Genomic DNA, 16,041 nt, shown 5'->3' on the forward strand with positions numbered 1-16,041 from the left:
TATCATACAGGTCACATAGATGGCAAGATTTTAGTTAAAATTTTTATCTGTTTTTCTAAACAGTGGATTTATTTCCCAAGTTATGGTAAGAATATCTTTTTATAGAATAGTAATTTTGTGGGAGACTTAGGTAGGAGTATGGGGATATTGTCCACTAACTAGTGTCTGCTTTGTCACAATGCCGGAGTTACCAGAAACATTAAAAAAGGGTTGAATCACCACTGCCCAATAGGAGCATAATGTAAGTTATATAAGTTCTGTATATGTAATTTTAAATTTTCTAGTAGCCACATTAAAAAGACAAAATGAAATTAATTTTCTTTAATATATCTAAAATGTTGTTTCAACATGTAATCAGTCTAAATTGTTTTTCTATAAACTAGGTCTACAAAATTGGGTGTGTATTTTACACATCTCAATTTAGCTAGATTTCAAGTGCCTAGTAGCTACTTGAAGCTATAGTGGATAGCTACTACAAACTAATCATTTCACAAATGATTAAATAATGTCAAAAATTTTTTAGAAGCAGGAATTTCTGATTTCATATGTATGATTTCATGCATAAGTGATGAGGAAACAAAAGAACTAATATCTTTGTTATTTTTTGGCAGAGAGGAACGAAGGGCATCCTACGACTATAACCAAGATCGTACATATTATGAGAGTGTTCGAACTCCAGGCACTTATCCTGAGGATTCCAGGCGGGACTATCCAGCTCGAGGGAGAGAGTTTTATTCAGAATGGGAAACTTACCAAGGAGACTACTATGAATCACGATACTATGATGATCCTCGGGAATACAGGGATTACAGGAATGATCCTTATGAACAAGATATTAGGGAATATAGTTACAGGCAAAGGGAACGAGAAAGAGAACGTGACAGATTTGAGTCTGACCGGGACAGAGACCATGAGAGGAGGCCAATTGAACGAAGTCAAAGTCCTGTTCACTTGCGACGTCCACAGAGTCCTGGAGCGTCTCCCTCTCAGGCAGAGAGGTTGCCGAGTGATTCTGAGAGGAGGCTTTACAGCCGATCCTCAGACCGGAGTGGAAGCTGTAGCTCACTCTCCCCTCCAAAATATGAGAAACTTGACAAATCTCGTTTGGAGCGCTATACAAAAAATGAAAAGACAGATAAAGAACGAACTTTTGATCCGGAGAGAGTGGAGAGAGAGAGACGCTTAATACGGAAGGAAAAAGTGGAAAAGGACAAAACTGACAAGCAAAAACGCAAAGGAAAGGTTCACTCTCCTAGTTCTCAGTCTTCAGAAACGGACCAAGAAAATGAGCGAGAGCAAAGCCCTGAAAAGCCCAGGAGTTGTAATAAACTGAGCAGAGAGAAAGCTGACAAAGAGGGAATAGCAAAAAACCGCCTGGAACTCATGCCTTGCGTGGTTTTGACTCGAGTGAAAGAGAAAGAGGGAAAGGTCATTGACCACACTCCTGTGGAAAAGTTGAAAGCCAAGCTTGATAATGACACTGTCAAATCTTCTACCATGGACCAGAAACTTCAGGTCTCTCAGACGGAGCCTGCAAAATCTGACTTGTCTAAATTGGAATCAGTTAGAATGAAAGTACCAAAGGAAAAGGGGCTTTCAAGCCATGTTGAAGTGGTGGAGAAGGAGGGCAGGCTTAAAGCCAGGAAACACCTCAAGCCTGAGCAGGCTGCAGACGGGGTAAATGCTGTGGATCTGGAGAAGCTGGAAGCAAGGAAAAGGCGCTTTGCAGATTCCAATTTAAAAGCAGAAAAGCAAAAACCAGAGATCAAGAAAAGCAGTCCAGAGATGGAGGATGCTCGCGTACTTTCAAAAAAGCAGCCTGACGTGTCCTCTAGAGAGGTCATTGTGCTGAGGGAAGGAGAGGCTGAAAGAAAGCCTGTGAGGAAAGAAATTCTTAAAAGAGAATCTAAAAAAATCAAACTGGACAGACTTAATACTGTTGCCAGCCCCAAAGACTGTCAGGAGCTTGCCAGTATTTCTGTTGGGTCTGGCTCAAGGCCCAGCTCAGACCTACAAGCAAGACTGGGAGAACCAGCAGGTGAATCTGTGGAAAATCAAGAAATCCAATCAAAAAAGCCCATTCCCTCAAAACCACAGCTCAAACAGCTGCAGGTATTAGATGATCAAGGACCAGAGAGAGAAGACGTTAGGAAAAACTATTGCAGTCTTCGTGATGAAACACCTGAACGTAAATCAGGCCAAGAGAAATCACATTCAGTAAATACTGAAGAAAAAATTGGCATTGACATCGATCACACGCAGAGTTACCGAAAACAAATGGAGCAGAGTCGTAGGAAACAGCAGATGGAAATGGAAATAGCCAAGTCTGAGAAGTTTGGCAGTCCTAAAAAAGATGTAGATGAATATGAAAGACGTAGCCTCGTTCACGAGGTAGGCAAACCCCCTCAAGATGTCACTGATGACTCTCCTCCTAGCAAAAAGAAAAGGATGGATCATGTCGATTTTGATGTCTGCACCAAGCGAGAACGGAATTACAGAAGTTCACGCCAAATCAGCGAAGATTCTGAAAGGACTGGTTGTTCTCCCAGTGTCCGACATGGTTCCTTCCATGAAGATGAGGATCCCATAGGCTCCCCTAGGCTAATGTCAGTAAAAGGGTCTCCTAAAGTAGATGAAAAAGTCCTCTCCTATTCTAACATAACAGTCAGGGAAGAGTCGTTAAAATTTAATCCTTATGATTCCAGCAGGAGAGAACAGATGGCAGATATGGCCAAAATAAAACTATCTGTCTTAAATTCTGAAGATGAACTAAATCGTTGGGACTCTCAGATGAAACAAGATGCCAGCAGATTTGATGTGAGTTTCCCAAACAGCATAATTAAGAGAGAGAGCCTTCGAAAAAGGTCTGTACGAGATCTGGAACCTGGTGAGGTACCTTCTGATTCTGACGAAGATGGTGAACACAAATCCCACTCACCCAGAGCCTCTGCATTATATGAAAGTTCTCGATTGTCTTTTTTATTGAGGGACAGAGAAGACAAGCTACGTGAGCGAGATGAAAGACTCTCTAGTTCTTTAGAAAGGAACAAATTTTACTCTTTTGCATTGGATAAGACAATCACACCAGACACTAAAGCTTTGCTTGAAAGAGCTAAATCCCTCTCTTCATCTCGTGAAGAAAATTGGTCTTTTCTTGATTGGGACTCCCGATTTGCAAATTTTCGAAACAACAAAGATAAAGAAAAGGTTGACTCTGCTCCAAGACCTATTCCATCCTGGTACATGAAAAAGAAGAAAATTAGGACTGATTCAGAAGGGAAAATGGATGATAAGAAAGAGGACCATAAAGAAGAAGAGCAAGAGAGGCAGGAATTGTTTGCTTCTCGTTTTTTACACAGCTCAATCTTTGAACAAGATTCCAAGCGATTGCAGCATCTAGAGAGAAAAGAGGAAGACTCTGACTTCATTTCTGGTAGGATCTATGGGAAGCAGACATCTGAGGGAGCAAACAGCACAACTGATTCCATTCAAGAACCAGTAGTTCTGTTCCATAGTAGATTTATGGAGCTCACACGGATGCAACAGAAAGAAAAAGAAAAAGACCAGAAACCCAAAGAGGTTGAGAAACAGGAAGATATAGAAAATCATCCCAAGACCCCAGAATCTGCTCCTGAGAATAAAGATTCAGAACTAAAAACTCCACCTTCCGTTGGGCCTCCAAGTGTAACAGTCGTAACTCTAGAATCAGCCCCATCAGCACTAGAGAAGACCACTGGTGACAAAATGGTAGAGGCACCTTTGGTAACAGAAGAGAAGACTGTGGAGCCAGCCACTGTCTCAGAAGAAGCAAAGCCTGTGTCTGAACCTGCTCCTGCCCCTGTGGAACAGCTGGAACAAGTAGACCTGCCCCCAGGAGCAGACCCCAATAAAGAAGCTGCCGTGATGCCTGCACGTGTTGAGGAAGGTTCATCAGGTGACCAGCTGCCTTATCTGGATGCCAAGCCTCCAACTCCTGGGGCCTCGTTTTCCCAGGCAGAGAGCAACGTAGATCCAGAGCCTGACAGTACCCAGCCACTTTCAAAACCATCTCAGAAGTCTGAGGAAGCCAATGAGCCAAAGGCCGAAAAGCCAGACGCCACTGCAGATGCTGAGCCTGATGCAAACCAGAAAGCCGAAGCTGCTCCTGAGGCTCAGCCCCCAGCTTCTGAAGATTTAGAGGTTGCTCCTCCAGTTGCTGCAAAGGATAAAAAGCCAAACAAAAGCAAGCGTTCAAAGACCGCTGTTCAGGCAGCTGCAGTGAGTATCGTGGAGAAGCCCGTCACAAGGAAGAGTGAGAGGATAGACCGGGAAAAACTCAAGCGGTCCAGTTCTCCTCGGGGAGAAGCACAGAAGCTTTTGGAATTGAAGATGGAGGCAGAGAAGATTACAAGGACTGCTTCTAAAAACTCTGCTGCAGACCTTGAACATCCCGAACCAAGCTTGCCTCTCAGCCGAACAAGGCGCCGGAATGTAAGGAGCGTCTATGCAACCATGGGTGACCACGAAAACCGCTCTCCTGTCAAAGAGCCCGTTGAGCAACCAAGAGTGACCAGAAAGAGATTGGAGCGAGAGCTTCAGGAGGCCGCGGCGGTTCCCACCACCCCTCGGAGGGGAAGGCCTCCAAAGACACGCCGGCGAGCCGATGAAGAGGAGGAGAACGAGGCCAAGGAACCTGCAGAAACACTCAAGCCACCTGAGGGATGGCGGTCCCCACGGTCCCAGAAAACTGCAGCTGGTGGTGGCCCCCAAGGAAAAAAGGGAAAAAATGAACCGAAGGTGGATGCTACACGTCCTGAGGCCACCACTGAGGTGGGCCCCCAAATAGGCGTGAAAGAGAGCTCCACGGAACGCAAGGCTGCTGAGGAGGAGGCAGGGAGTGAACAGAAACGTGACAGAAAAGATGCTGGCACAGACAAAACCCCCCCTGAAGCCGCCCCTGTTGAAGTTGTAGAGAAAAAACCGGCCCCTGAAAAAAACTCCAAATCAAAGAGAGGAAGATCTCGAAACTCCAGGTTAGCAGTGGACAAATCTGCAAGTCTGAAAAATGTGGATGCTGCTGTCAGTCCCAGGGGGGCTGCAGCACAGGCAGGAGAGAGGGAAGCTGGGGTGGTGGCAGTCTCCCCTGAGAAAAGTGAGAGTCCCCAAAAGGAGGATGGTTTGTCATCCCAATTGAAAAGTGATCCAATTGATCCAGACAAGGAACCAGAGAAAGAAGACGTGTCTGCCTCTGGGCCGTCCCCAGAAGCCACCCAGTTAGCCAAGCAGATGGAGCTGGAGCAGGCCGTGGAACACATCGCAAAGCTCGCCGAGGCCTCTGCCTCTGCTGCCTATAAGGCAGATGCACCAGAGGGCCTTGCCCCAGAGGACAGGGACAAGCCTGCACACCAAGCAAGTGAAACAGAGCTGGCTGCAGCCATCGGCTCCATCATCAATGACATTTCTGGGGAGCCAGAAAACTTCCCAGCACCTCCACCTTATCCTGGAGAATCCCAAACAGATCTGCAACCCTCTGCAGGTGCACAGGCGCTGCAGTCTTCTGAGGAAGGAATGGAGGCAGATGAGGCTGTATCTGGCATCCTGGAAACTGAGGCTGCTACAGAATCTTCTAGGCCGCCAGTCAATGCTCCTGACCCCTCAGCAGGCTCAACAGATACCAAGGAAGCCAGAGGAAATAGCAGTGAAACCTCACAATCAGTGCCAGAAGCCAAAGGGTCTAAAGAAGCGGAAGTCACTCTTGTTCGGAAAGACAAAGGGCGCCAGAAAACCCGATCACGCCGCAAACGGAACACAAACAAGAAAGTGGTGGCTCCTGTAGAGAGCCATGTCCCTGAATCCGACCAAGCTCAAGGTGAGAGTCCTGCTGCAAATGAGGAGACAACAGTACAGCACCCCGAAGCCCCACAGGAAGAAAAGCAGAGTGAGAAACCCCATTCCACTCCTCCTGAGTCATGTACTTCTGACCTAAGCAAGACTCCCTCCACAGAGAATTCGTCCCAAGAAATCAGTGTTGAGGAAAGGACTCCAACCAAAGCATCTGTGCCCCCAGACCTTCCCCAACCTCCCCAGCCAGCGCCGGTGGATGAGGAGCCTCAAGCCAGGTTCAGGGTGCATTCCATCATTGAAAGTGACCCGGTGACCCCACCCAGCGATCCAAGCATCCCCCTACCCACACTGCCTTCTGTAACTGCAGCAAAGCTCTCACCTCCTGTCGCCTCTGGGGGGATTCCACACCAGAGCCCCCCTACTAAGGTGACAGAGTGGATCACAAGGCAGGAAGAGCCACGGGCTCAGTCCACTCCATCTCCAGCTCTTCCCCCAGACACAAAGGCCTCTGATGTCGACACCAGCTCCAGCACCCTAAGGAAGATTCTCATGGACCCCAAGTATGTGTCTGCCACAGGTGTCACTTCCACAAGTGTCACCACAGCCATTGCAGAGCCTGTCAGTGCTGCCCCTTGCCTACATGAGGCCCCGCCCCCTCCAGTTGAATCTAAAAAGCCTTTAGAAGAAAAAACAGCAGCTCCAGTGACAAACAACTCTGAGACACAAGCCTCGGAGGTGCTGGTAGTTGCTGACAAGGAAAAGGTGGCTCCAGTCATTGCTCCCAAAATTACCTCTGTTATTAGCCGGATGCCTGTCAGCATTGACCTGGAAAATTCACAGAAGATAACCTTGGCAAAACCAGCTCCTCAAACCCTCACTGGTCTGGTGAGCGCACTCACTGGCCTGGTGAACGTCTCCCTGGTCCCAGTGAATGCCCTGAAAGGCCCCGTGAAGGGCTCAGTGACCACACTGAAAAGTTTGGTGAGTACCCCTGCTGGGCCCGTGAACGTCCTGAAGGGGCCTGTGAATGTTCTCACAGGGCCAGTGAATGTTCTCACCACTCCAGTGAACGCCACAGTGGGCACAGTGAATGCCGCCCCAGGCACAGTCAATGCCGCTGCGAGTGCAGTGAATGCCACAGCAAGTGCAGTGACTGTCACAGCGGGTGCAGTTACTGCTGCATCTGGTGGTGTGACGGCCACAACAGGCACGGTGACAATGGCAGGGGCAGTGATTGCGCCGTCAGCAAAGTGCAAACAAAGAGTGAGTGCTAATGAAAACAGTCGATTCCACCCAGGGTCCATGCCTGTGATTGACGATCGTCCGGCAGACACGGGCTCAGGGGCGGGGCTGCGTGTGAACACTTCTGAAGGGGTTGTGCTCCTGAGTTATTCAGGGCAGAAGACCGAAGGCCCACAGCGGATCAGTGCGAAGATCAGCCAGATCCCCCCGGCCAGTGCAATGGACATTGAATTTCAGCAGTCGGTGTCCAAGTCCCAGGTCAAACCCGATTCTGTCACAGCATCGCAGCCTCCATCCAAAGGCCCTCAAGCTCCTGCAGGCTATGCGAACGTGGCCACCCATTCCACGTTGGTACTGACCGCCCAGACATATAATGCCTCTCCTGTGATTTCATCTGTGAAGGCCGATAGGCCATCCTTGGAGAAGCCCGAGCCCATTCACCTCTCGGTGTCCACACCTGTCACCCAGGGAGGCACGGTGAAGGTTCTCACCCAGGGGATCAACACACCCCCTGTGCTGGTTCACAACCAGCTGGTACTCACCCCAAGCATTGTCACCACAAACAAGAAGCTTGCTGACCCCGTCACCCTTAAAATTGAGACCAAGGTCCTTCAGCCGGCCAACCTGGGGTCCACGCTCACGTCCCACCACCCTCCTGCTCTGCCCAGCAAACTGCCTACAGAAGTCAACCATGTCCCCTCGGGGCCCAGCATCCCAGCAGATCGGACTGTCTCCCATTTGGCAGCCACAAAGCTAGACGCTCATTCTCCTCGACCGAGTGGACCTGGGCCATCCTCATTCCCAAGGGCAAGCCACCCCAGCAGTACTGCATCCACGGCGCTCTCCACCAACGCCACAGTCATGCTGGCTGCAGGCATCCCAGTGCCCCAGTTCATCTCCAGCATCCACCCAGAGCAGTCTGTCATCATGCCACCCCACAGCATCACCCAGACTGTGTCCCTGAGCCACCTCTCCCAGGGCGAGGTGAGAATGAACACTCCCACACTGCCCAGTATCACCTACAGCATCCGGCCAGAAGCGCTTCACTCTCCTCGGGCTCCGCTGCAGCCCCAGCAAATAGAGGTCAGGGCCCCACAGCGTGCCAGCACCCCGCAGCCAGCCCCAGCTGGTGTGCCTGCGCTGGCCTCCCAGCACCCTCCTGAGGAGGAAGTGCATTATCACCTTCCCGTCGCTCGAGCCACAGCCCCTGTGCAGTCAGAGGTACTAGTCATGCAGTCTGAGTACCGACTGCACCCCTATACTGTGCCACGGGATGTGAGGATCATGGTGCATCCACACGTGACAGCAGTCAGCGAGCAGCCCAGGGCCGCGGATGGGGTGGTGAAGGTGCCACCAGCCAGCAAGGCCCCTCAGCAGCCAGGGAAGGAAGCTGCCAAGACACCAGATGCCAAAGCTGCCCCCACCCCTGCCCCCGTCCCTGTCCCTGTCCCCCTTCCTGCCCCTGCCCCTGCCCCTCATGGTGAGGCTCGTATCCTCACAGTTACCCCCAGTAACCAACTCCAGGGTCTGCCTCTGACCCCTCCTGTGGTGGTCACCCATGGGGTGCAGATTGTGCACTCCAGCGGGGAGCTGTTTCAAGAGTACCGGTACGGCGACATCCGCACCTACCACCCCACGGCCCAGCTCACACACACTCAGTTTCCCGCTGCTTCCTCTGTCGGCCTGCCTTCCCGGACCAAGACAGTTGCTCAGGTGAGCCAGCCAGGTATCTCCCCACTGTCTGTTGGGCATGTGCTTCTGGGGCTCAGTAGGCTTTTAAGCAAAGATGTGTTAAGGAAATCAGGGGCCAGGTGTGGTGGTTTATGCCTGTAATCCCAGCACTGTGGGAGGCCCAGATGGGAAGACTGCTTAAGCCCGGGAGTTCGAGACCAGCCTGGGCAACATGGCAAAACCCCATCTCTATAAAAAAAAAATTACAAAAATTAGCCAGGTGTGGTGGCACACACCTGTGGTTTCAGCTACTTGGGAGGCTGAGGTGGGAAAATCGCTTGAGCCCTGGAGGCAGAGGTTGCATTGAACCAAGGTCATGCCACTACGCTCCAGTGACAGAGCGAGACCCAGTCTCAAAAAAAAAAAAAAAAGGCCGGGCATAGTGGCTCACGCCTGTAATCCCAACATGTTGGGAGGCCAGGGCTGGCAGATCACTCGAGGTCAGGAGTTCAAGACCAACTTGGCCAACATGGTGAAACCCTGTCCCTACTTAAAGAAATCCGCCTTTTGGTAAAGATAGTGGTTGAGTACAAGTGAACTGGTCAGCTAGTCCCTAAAGATTTTGATCTTTTCATGAGTTTAAAGAGCTTTCTTAGTTCTGAGATGAAAGTATTAGATCACGTCATGGGGAGTTCTGCATATGGGGAGGGAGGTAATGGGGGATCTCTCCTTACCTGGAACCCCGAGAGCAGCTCCGTTGATTCAGGCTCCTTCTGTGGGCCTGACTCAACGGGAGGTGCCACATCTTACCCTTTCCCTATGGCCCTTTGGGTCATTTGTTGGGCTCAGGGGCTTGTGCACAACAGACTGACTCTGTCCCTTTGCCTTCCTTCCCGACCCCAGGGCCCTCCTCCTGAAGGTGAGCCCCTGCAGCCCCCTCAGCCTGTGCAGTCCACACAGCCAGCCCAGCCTGTGCAGTCCACACAGCCTGCCCAGCCCGCACCACCCTGCCCGCCCTCCCAACTCAGCCAGCCCAGCCAGCCACCAAGCAGCAAGATGCCTCAAGTGTCCCAGGAGGCAAAGGGGACCCAGACCGGAGTAGAGCAGCCTCGCCTCCCAGCTGGACCTGCAAACAGGCCGCCTGAGCCTCACACCCAGGTTCAGAGGGCACAAGTGGAAACAGGCCCGACTTCCTTCCCCTCACCTGTGTCTGTCTCCATGAAGCCTGACCTCCCAGTCCCTCTTCCCACTCAGACTGCCCCAAAACAGCCGTTGTTTGTCCCAACAACCTCTGGCCCCAGCACCCCACCAGGACTGGTTCTGCCGCACACTGAATTCCAGCCAACCCCTAAACAAGATTCCTCTCCACACCTGACTTCCCAGAGACCCGTGGATATGGTTCAACTTCTGAAGGTAAGTATGAGCAGGGGCTGCCCTTCCTGGCCCCCAGGTTTTATGCCATGTCAAATGTCCTAAGATTCCCTAGCTAAGACCCGCAAGCTACAGCCTCTGGCCGTGTCCAGCGTGGCTCAGCGAGGGGCCATGAGCTCACTTCCTGTTTGTTTCCCTGTGAGCAGAAGTACCCCATCGTGTGGCAGGGCCTGCTGGCCCTCAAGAATGACACAGCTGCTGTGCAGCTCCACTTCGTCTCTGGCAACAACGTCCTGGCCCATCGGTCCCTTCCCCTTTCTGAAGGAGGGCCCCCACTAAGGATCGCCCAGAGGATGCGGCTGGAGGCAACGCAGCTGGAAGGGGTTGCCCGAAGGATGACGGTAAGACTCTCAGGCCCAAGTGAGCAACTGCCCCACCTACAGGGAGAGAAGACATGGGTAGTCCCTGCCAGCCCATCTCCCTGGCCTGTCATGGAAGCATTAACTGTATTCTTGTTGTTGAAACACTCTCTGTCACCCGGGCTGAAGTGCAGCGGCGCGATCTCTGTTCATTATAGCCTCTGCCTCCCGCGTTCAAGTAATTCTCTTGCCTCAGCCTCCTGAGTAGCTGGGATTATAGGCATGAACCACCATGGCACTACCATGCCCAGCTAATTTTTTGTATTTTTAGTAGAGATGGGGTTTCACCATGTTGGCCAGGCCAGTCTTGAACTCCTGACCTCAAGTGATATGGCTGCCTCGGCCTCCCAAAGTGCTGGGATTACAGGCCTGAGCCACTGTGCCTGGCCAGTAACGGTATTCTTGAAGTGAGCAATGAAGGGTCCACTATGCTTCTACTTGATGGGGGGATGTAAAGTACCTCTAGACCCAGAAACAAGGCTTTACAGTTTTTAAAAATTACTATTTTTTAAATCAGCTTTCTTAGGTTGAAAAAAAAGCTTTTTTTTTTTTTTTTTCATTCAAATATCAGGGTAGACTTTAAAGTCATCTCAGAGGTGGGGGTTTTTGTGGACCTGATACTGTGGGTTGGACGTGGGCTGGTGTTTGACTAGGAGGCCCCTGCTCACTGGTGGCTGGCCTCTGCCTCAGGTGGAGACAGATTACTGTCTGCTGCTGGCTTTGCCCTGTGGCCGTGACCAAGAGGATGTCGTGAGCCAGACCGAGTCCCTCAAGGCTGCCTTCATCACTTACCTGCAGGCCAAGCAGGCGGCAGGGATCATCAACGTTCCCAACCCTGGCTCCAATCAGGTCGGTTGTCCTGTGTCCTTCCTTCACATGTACACCCACAGGTGGGGCTGGTCAGGGTAGGTGGGCTGACTCATCTGGTGCCCACTAGATCTGGCCCCAGAGGTGGGCAAAGGGGCATTTTGGACAGAAGTCAGTAGAGCACATGGGGCGGGGCGCCATCACCCATCCTGAAGAGAACCCAGGGAACCGCTGAGAACACAGGTTTTCCATGAGTTTAAAGATAGGGAAGAGGGCCCCAGGGGGTTCCTGTTTATGGTTTTCTGACATCTGCTAGGTCTTCCAGTAGACATAGTCCTGACACATTTGCTGGTTGGGGACTGATTTGGCCTGGCTCTTAGCATTGGGCCTCTTCAGGGCTACCCAATGGAAATGGAGTTGTGGGGGTGAAGACAGAGGGTCCTACTTTGCTCTCTATCCTGTCTCCAGCCTGCCTACGTGCTGCAGATCTTCCCGCCCTGTGAGTTCTCTGAGAGTCACCTGTCCCGCCTGGCCCCTGACCTCCTTGCCAGCATCTCCAACATCTCTCCCCACCTCATGATTGTCATTGCCTCCGTGTGAGCCACTGAGTGGTTATCACCTCAGTGAATCTTCCCAGGGCTCTGCAGCAAAAACAAAGGACAACCCAGCCAAGCAGAGGAAGAAGCTGCCGAAGGGGACAGACTCCACTGCCAGATGGCCAGCCTTTCGCTGTCCTGCCGCCCGGCTCAGTTGGACAGACTTCCTCTGGGAGTGGTGCTGCTACCTTGTATGTTTACATGATGCTTTAGCCCAAGGACACATCACCAACCCATGGACTCGCAGACACCCTGGGGCTGGGTTTCTCTCTCCTCTTTTTGGAGAAAAGGAACAGGGCAGTGGAATGAAAATTTTTTTTTTGTTTTTAAGAAACAAAACAGAACTGCCTTTGCACTAAATTAGTGACTTGGACTTTTGCCCAGTGAAGACAGGCTGTGACACTCTGGATGTCTCAGTGTGTGTAGACACACATTGCGGACTCTTAACGCAGGAAGGACTTCAAACTTCTGCTGAGACCTTGGGGTCAAGGAACATTTCATTGGGTTTTTTTGTCCACCCCCATCTCCCTTGCTCATTCAGATGCGTCACCTTAATTCTCCTGCTGCCATCGTCTTTGATTCACCGGGATGTACAGTTTACAGTTGAAGAGCAAACAGAAAGGTTTTCTCTTGGTGGGATATGCAGAACTTGGGATGTGTGTATATATAAATATATAATATATATAAATATATATAATACTGACTTAAAAAATCAAATCCCCGACATACATTTTTTTTAATCTGTGCCAAAAATGTGTTTTCAGAGGAAATCTTATTTTCATATTCAGACTTTGTATTGCCCACTCATTTGTATAAGTGCACTTCGGTACAGCACGGGTCCTGCTCCCGCGATGTGGAAGTGTCACACGGCACCTGTACAAAAAGACTGGCTAACCCCTCTTCCTATTACCTTGATCTCTCCCCCAACTTCCTAACACTTATTAATTTATGAAACTGTTTTTCTCAGCGCAGTTTTGTTTTGTGTGTCCATTGGATTACAAACTTTATTAAAAAATATAAAACACACCAAGTGTGAATGTCATTGTCACTTGGGTGGGAGGACGAACCATGGGTCCTTGGCTTATGGGAACAGTCAGCCCTCATCCTGCTTTTGCTCCCCATGCCAAGTCTGTACATGGGAACTATTTCCCTTCTGCCTCCTAGTCAGTCCTCCTCCCCAAGGATAATTTTATCTTGCACAAAGGAGATTTTGGTCATGGACACTGAACGTAACTATTTCTCACTCTTGTGGTGTCTTCAAAGTCCTAACTGGTTCTTAGGTAATGTGGAAGGCACTTCCAATTTTGATTGATTGATGATAGAGAATATAACCACACCCCATGCCATCTCAGAAACATTTTAGCAAGCTTTGGTTTCTTGTCTCTTGCCCCCTCTTCCCTTCTCCTAGTGTGAAGCAGGCTGACTCCTGCAGAGGCAGTGGCCTGCTGGGGCCCTTGGGGGCTCATTTGATCCTGTATCTATCTGCCTCCAGACAGAAGGATGGGAGTTGGGGACAGGCTTCCCCTGCAGCTGGATTCTCTACCAGCTGTGGAGTTGGGACAGGGACATGGGGACTATAAAGTTGGTGGTCTCACTTGCAATACCGATGGGCTTCTACAAATGGGCCTGTCCTGGTGTGAGATGGCATCCCCCTCTGAACGAACGGTGGACCACAGGTGCTGGGGCCAACTGTGGGGAGCCGAGATGGTACCTCCTGACTCCTTGCTGACAGGAGTGAGAAAGCTGCTCCACCAGCTCCGTACCTCCCCATCAAAGCCCCTGGCTGCTCCTTCCTGTCCCTCTGGGCCCCCAGCCTGGTGGCAGAGATGCCATCTTTTGAACCTTCCCAAAAGGTTCAAAAGATGTACTGCCCACTCCTCAACTTGGGGCAAAGCAGCCAGCCTGGCTCTCGTTGTACTCTCATTCGGCAAGAAGGACGGGCTGACCTTCCCAGGAAGGCTGGTTCCTGGGTGGTACAGCCTTTCTGTGGCATCAGTTATAGCTGCCAGCTCCCCACCCACCCCACAGGGACCTATAGGCAGCATTAGAAAATAATCCAATTTATTCTCTCTAGGGAACAGGCCACCCTTCCCGGTTCCAGGGTGCCATCCATCCTTAAATAAACAGTCAGAAGGGCCACCAGCTTACTCGGCAGGCGGCGGACATTCAGGAGCTGTAGGGGAGGTCTCTGCCAGTGCGGGCTGGCCCTCGGTCCCGTCCCGAGGGCGGAAGACCAGCTCCCCAGCCTGCAGCACCTGCCCGGCAGGCCACGTGCCACCTGGCCCATACTGCTGATAGAAGTCCGCGTCTGTCTGGAACATGACCAGTGCCTGGGCTGTGTGGATTCGCACGTGCTGAGCCAAGCTGTTGGCATCCAGAAATTTGTCCCCACAGGAGTCACAGGCGTAGAGGATGTGAGTGTTGGGGTCTGTGGAGGTGGGACAGCAGTCAGAGTGGGAAGGACCCCGGGCTCCGCCCACATTCACACCCGGGTGGCCCCCCTCACCTTCTTCCTGCACTTGCTTCACAGCTTTGCTGATCTCGGCCTTCAGGACTTCCGTCTCATCGGCTGTCACTGCAGCTCCCACCGGCACCACTGCGGGCAGAGTCGCAGGGCCTAAGGTGAAGGCACGGGCACTGCCCCATCATCGCCACCCTGGCAGCAAGCTGCCTGTGACTTCCCTCTGCTGCCCACAGCCCGCACCTGTGAGCTGAGTGACGGCTGTCGCTGCCAGTGCCTCGGTGGCCAGCGTGACCATGTCATCCACAGTGACCACGCTGACCTCACTGCCCTCCTCGGGCTCCAGGATCTTGATGCCTGCCTTGCCCTGGTGCACGGTCTTCACATGGGAGCGCAGGTTGTCTACCCGGTTGAAACCACGCCCACACTTATCACACAGGTAAGGCTTCTCTCCTGGGGGAGCAAAGTTCTCTCTTGCCTTTGGGGGAAGGGGCTGCAGGGGTGGGGTGGGAGGCCCTCAATGACTCGTTTGCCCAGCAACCCTGTCTTTTACAGCAGGAGGTGCTCTGGGATGGCCACCAGAGCTGCATGGGTGTCTCTGGTGACACTGGCACCTCTGGAAGCTCTAGGAAAATGAGGTCCTCTTTTGAACAGAACTGCCTTCATGGCCACCTGCAGCAAGAGCTAGCATCCGAGGCTGGGGTCTGGGGGTCCCTTCCTTCCCCCTGCTCCCCACCTGGCAGCAGGGTCTGGGAAGGAACAGGCATGGCAGGGGCCACAGCTCACCAGTGTGAATGATGATGTGCTTAGACAGGTCCCCCACGTTCACGAAGGCCTTGCTGCACACGCTGCACTTGTGTGGGCGGATGTTGTCGTGGTGGCGAATATGATTGGCCAACTGGCTGGACTGGACGAATCTGTGGGGCCACAGGAAGGGACTCGCATGGAACTGCCCCAACCTGGGCCTCCTGCCTCACCCTCTAGACTGAAAAGGGCCCCTGGGACCAGGGCCTGGGGCGTGGGCAGCAGTCAGCTCAGTCCCCAGCCAAGCCCCCAGTTTGTCTTCTGAGCCCCCTCACTGTAGGGTGTCTGGCCAACAGGTGTTGGGGAGGGGGGCAGGACCTCTTGCCGCAGCGCTCGCAGACGTAGGGCTTCTCCCCGGTGTGCTGGCGCACGTGGGCGATGAGGGAGCTGGCCTGGGTGAAGGCCTTACCGCACATCACACACTGGCATGGCTTCTCACCTGCGGACCGGGCAGAAGGTGTGGGTGCCTGCTCCTCTCCGTGCCCTACCAGCCCTGGGCATGGCCGCTCACCACCCACCTGTGTGAATGCGGACGTGCCGCTGCAGGGCGCCGGGGTCTGCAAACTGTCGCTGGCAGTGGATGCACACGTAGGGCTTCTCCCCGCTGTGGATCCGAAGGTGCCGCTTCAGGTTCCCTGTGGCGAGACCGAGGGCGAACCTGGCGTGGGGCACCACCGGTGGCCGAGGAGCAGGGGTGTGAGGGCAGCCAGGGCAGCCCTGGCCCTACCTGAGGTGGTGAACTGCTTCCCACACTCTCGGCACTTGAGGGGCCCGTCAGCGATGTGGATCTTCAGGTGGGCCTTCAGGTTCCCTACCTGTGCCCAGGGAGGGGTCAGGGGGGCCACCC

The 16,041-nt window shown here is 52.4% G+C and overlaps 2 protein-coding genes across 7 annotated transcripts in view; one reads left to right on the plus strand and one right to left on the minus strand.

Annotated features, from left to right (window-relative positions):
• SPEN (spen family transcriptional repressor) overlaps positions 1 to 12,955 on the plus strand; it is a 91,389-nt gene extending 78,434 nt beyond the window's left edge. For all 3 annotated transcript variants that reach the window (XM_032759030.2, XM_032759031.2, XM_032759032.2), the window contains 5 exons: positions 612 to 8,778; positions 9,640 to 10,149; positions 10,314 to 10,508; positions 11,217 to 11,375; positions 11,802 to 12,955. In XM_032759030.2, the coding sequence (XP_032614921.1) occupies positions 612 to 8,778; positions 9,640 to 10,149; positions 10,314 to 10,508; positions 11,217 to 11,375; positions 11,802 to 11,933 (9,163 nt within the window). In that variant the 3' untranslated portion in view covers positions 11,934 to 12,955. The remainder of the gene's footprint in view (positions 1 to 611; positions 8,779 to 9,639; positions 10,150 to 10,313; positions 10,509 to 11,216; positions 11,376 to 11,801) is intronic.
• Positions 12,956 to 13,973: 1,018 nt separating this feature from the next.
• ZBTB17 (zinc finger and BTB domain containing 17) overlaps positions 13,974 to 16,041 on the minus strand; it is a 36,836-nt gene continuing 34,768 nt past the window's right edge. For 3 of the 4 annotated variants that reach the window (XM_058444639.1, XM_058444638.1, XM_058444640.1), the window contains exons 10-16: positions 15,922 to 16,009; positions 15,713 to 15,829; positions 15,513 to 15,633; positions 15,177 to 15,307; positions 14,634 to 14,843; positions 14,436 to 14,546; positions 13,974 to 14,357 (exon numbers count right to left, since the gene is read on the minus strand). In XM_058444639.1, the coding sequence (XP_058300622.1) occupies positions 14,074 to 14,357; positions 14,436 to 14,546; positions 14,634 to 14,843; positions 15,177 to 15,307; positions 15,513 to 15,633; positions 15,713 to 15,829; positions 15,922 to 16,009 (1,062 nt within the window). In that variant the 3' untranslated portion in view covers positions 13,974 to 14,073. The remainder of the gene's footprint in view (positions 14,358 to 14,435; positions 14,547 to 14,633; positions 14,844 to 15,176; positions 15,308 to 15,512; positions 15,634 to 15,712; positions 15,830 to 15,921; positions 16,010 to 16,041) is intronic. The other variant, XM_032759033.2, reaches the window with a different exon arrangement.

The sequence above is a fragment of the Hylobates moloch genome, unplaced genomic scaffold (assembly GCF_009828535.3).
Source record: "Hylobates moloch isolate HMO894 unplaced genomic scaffold, HMol_V3 SCAFFOLD_9, whole genome shotgun sequence".
In the NCBI taxonomy this organism is placed as follows: Eukaryota; Metazoa; Chordata; class Mammalia; order Primates; family Hylobatidae; genus Hylobates; species Hylobates moloch.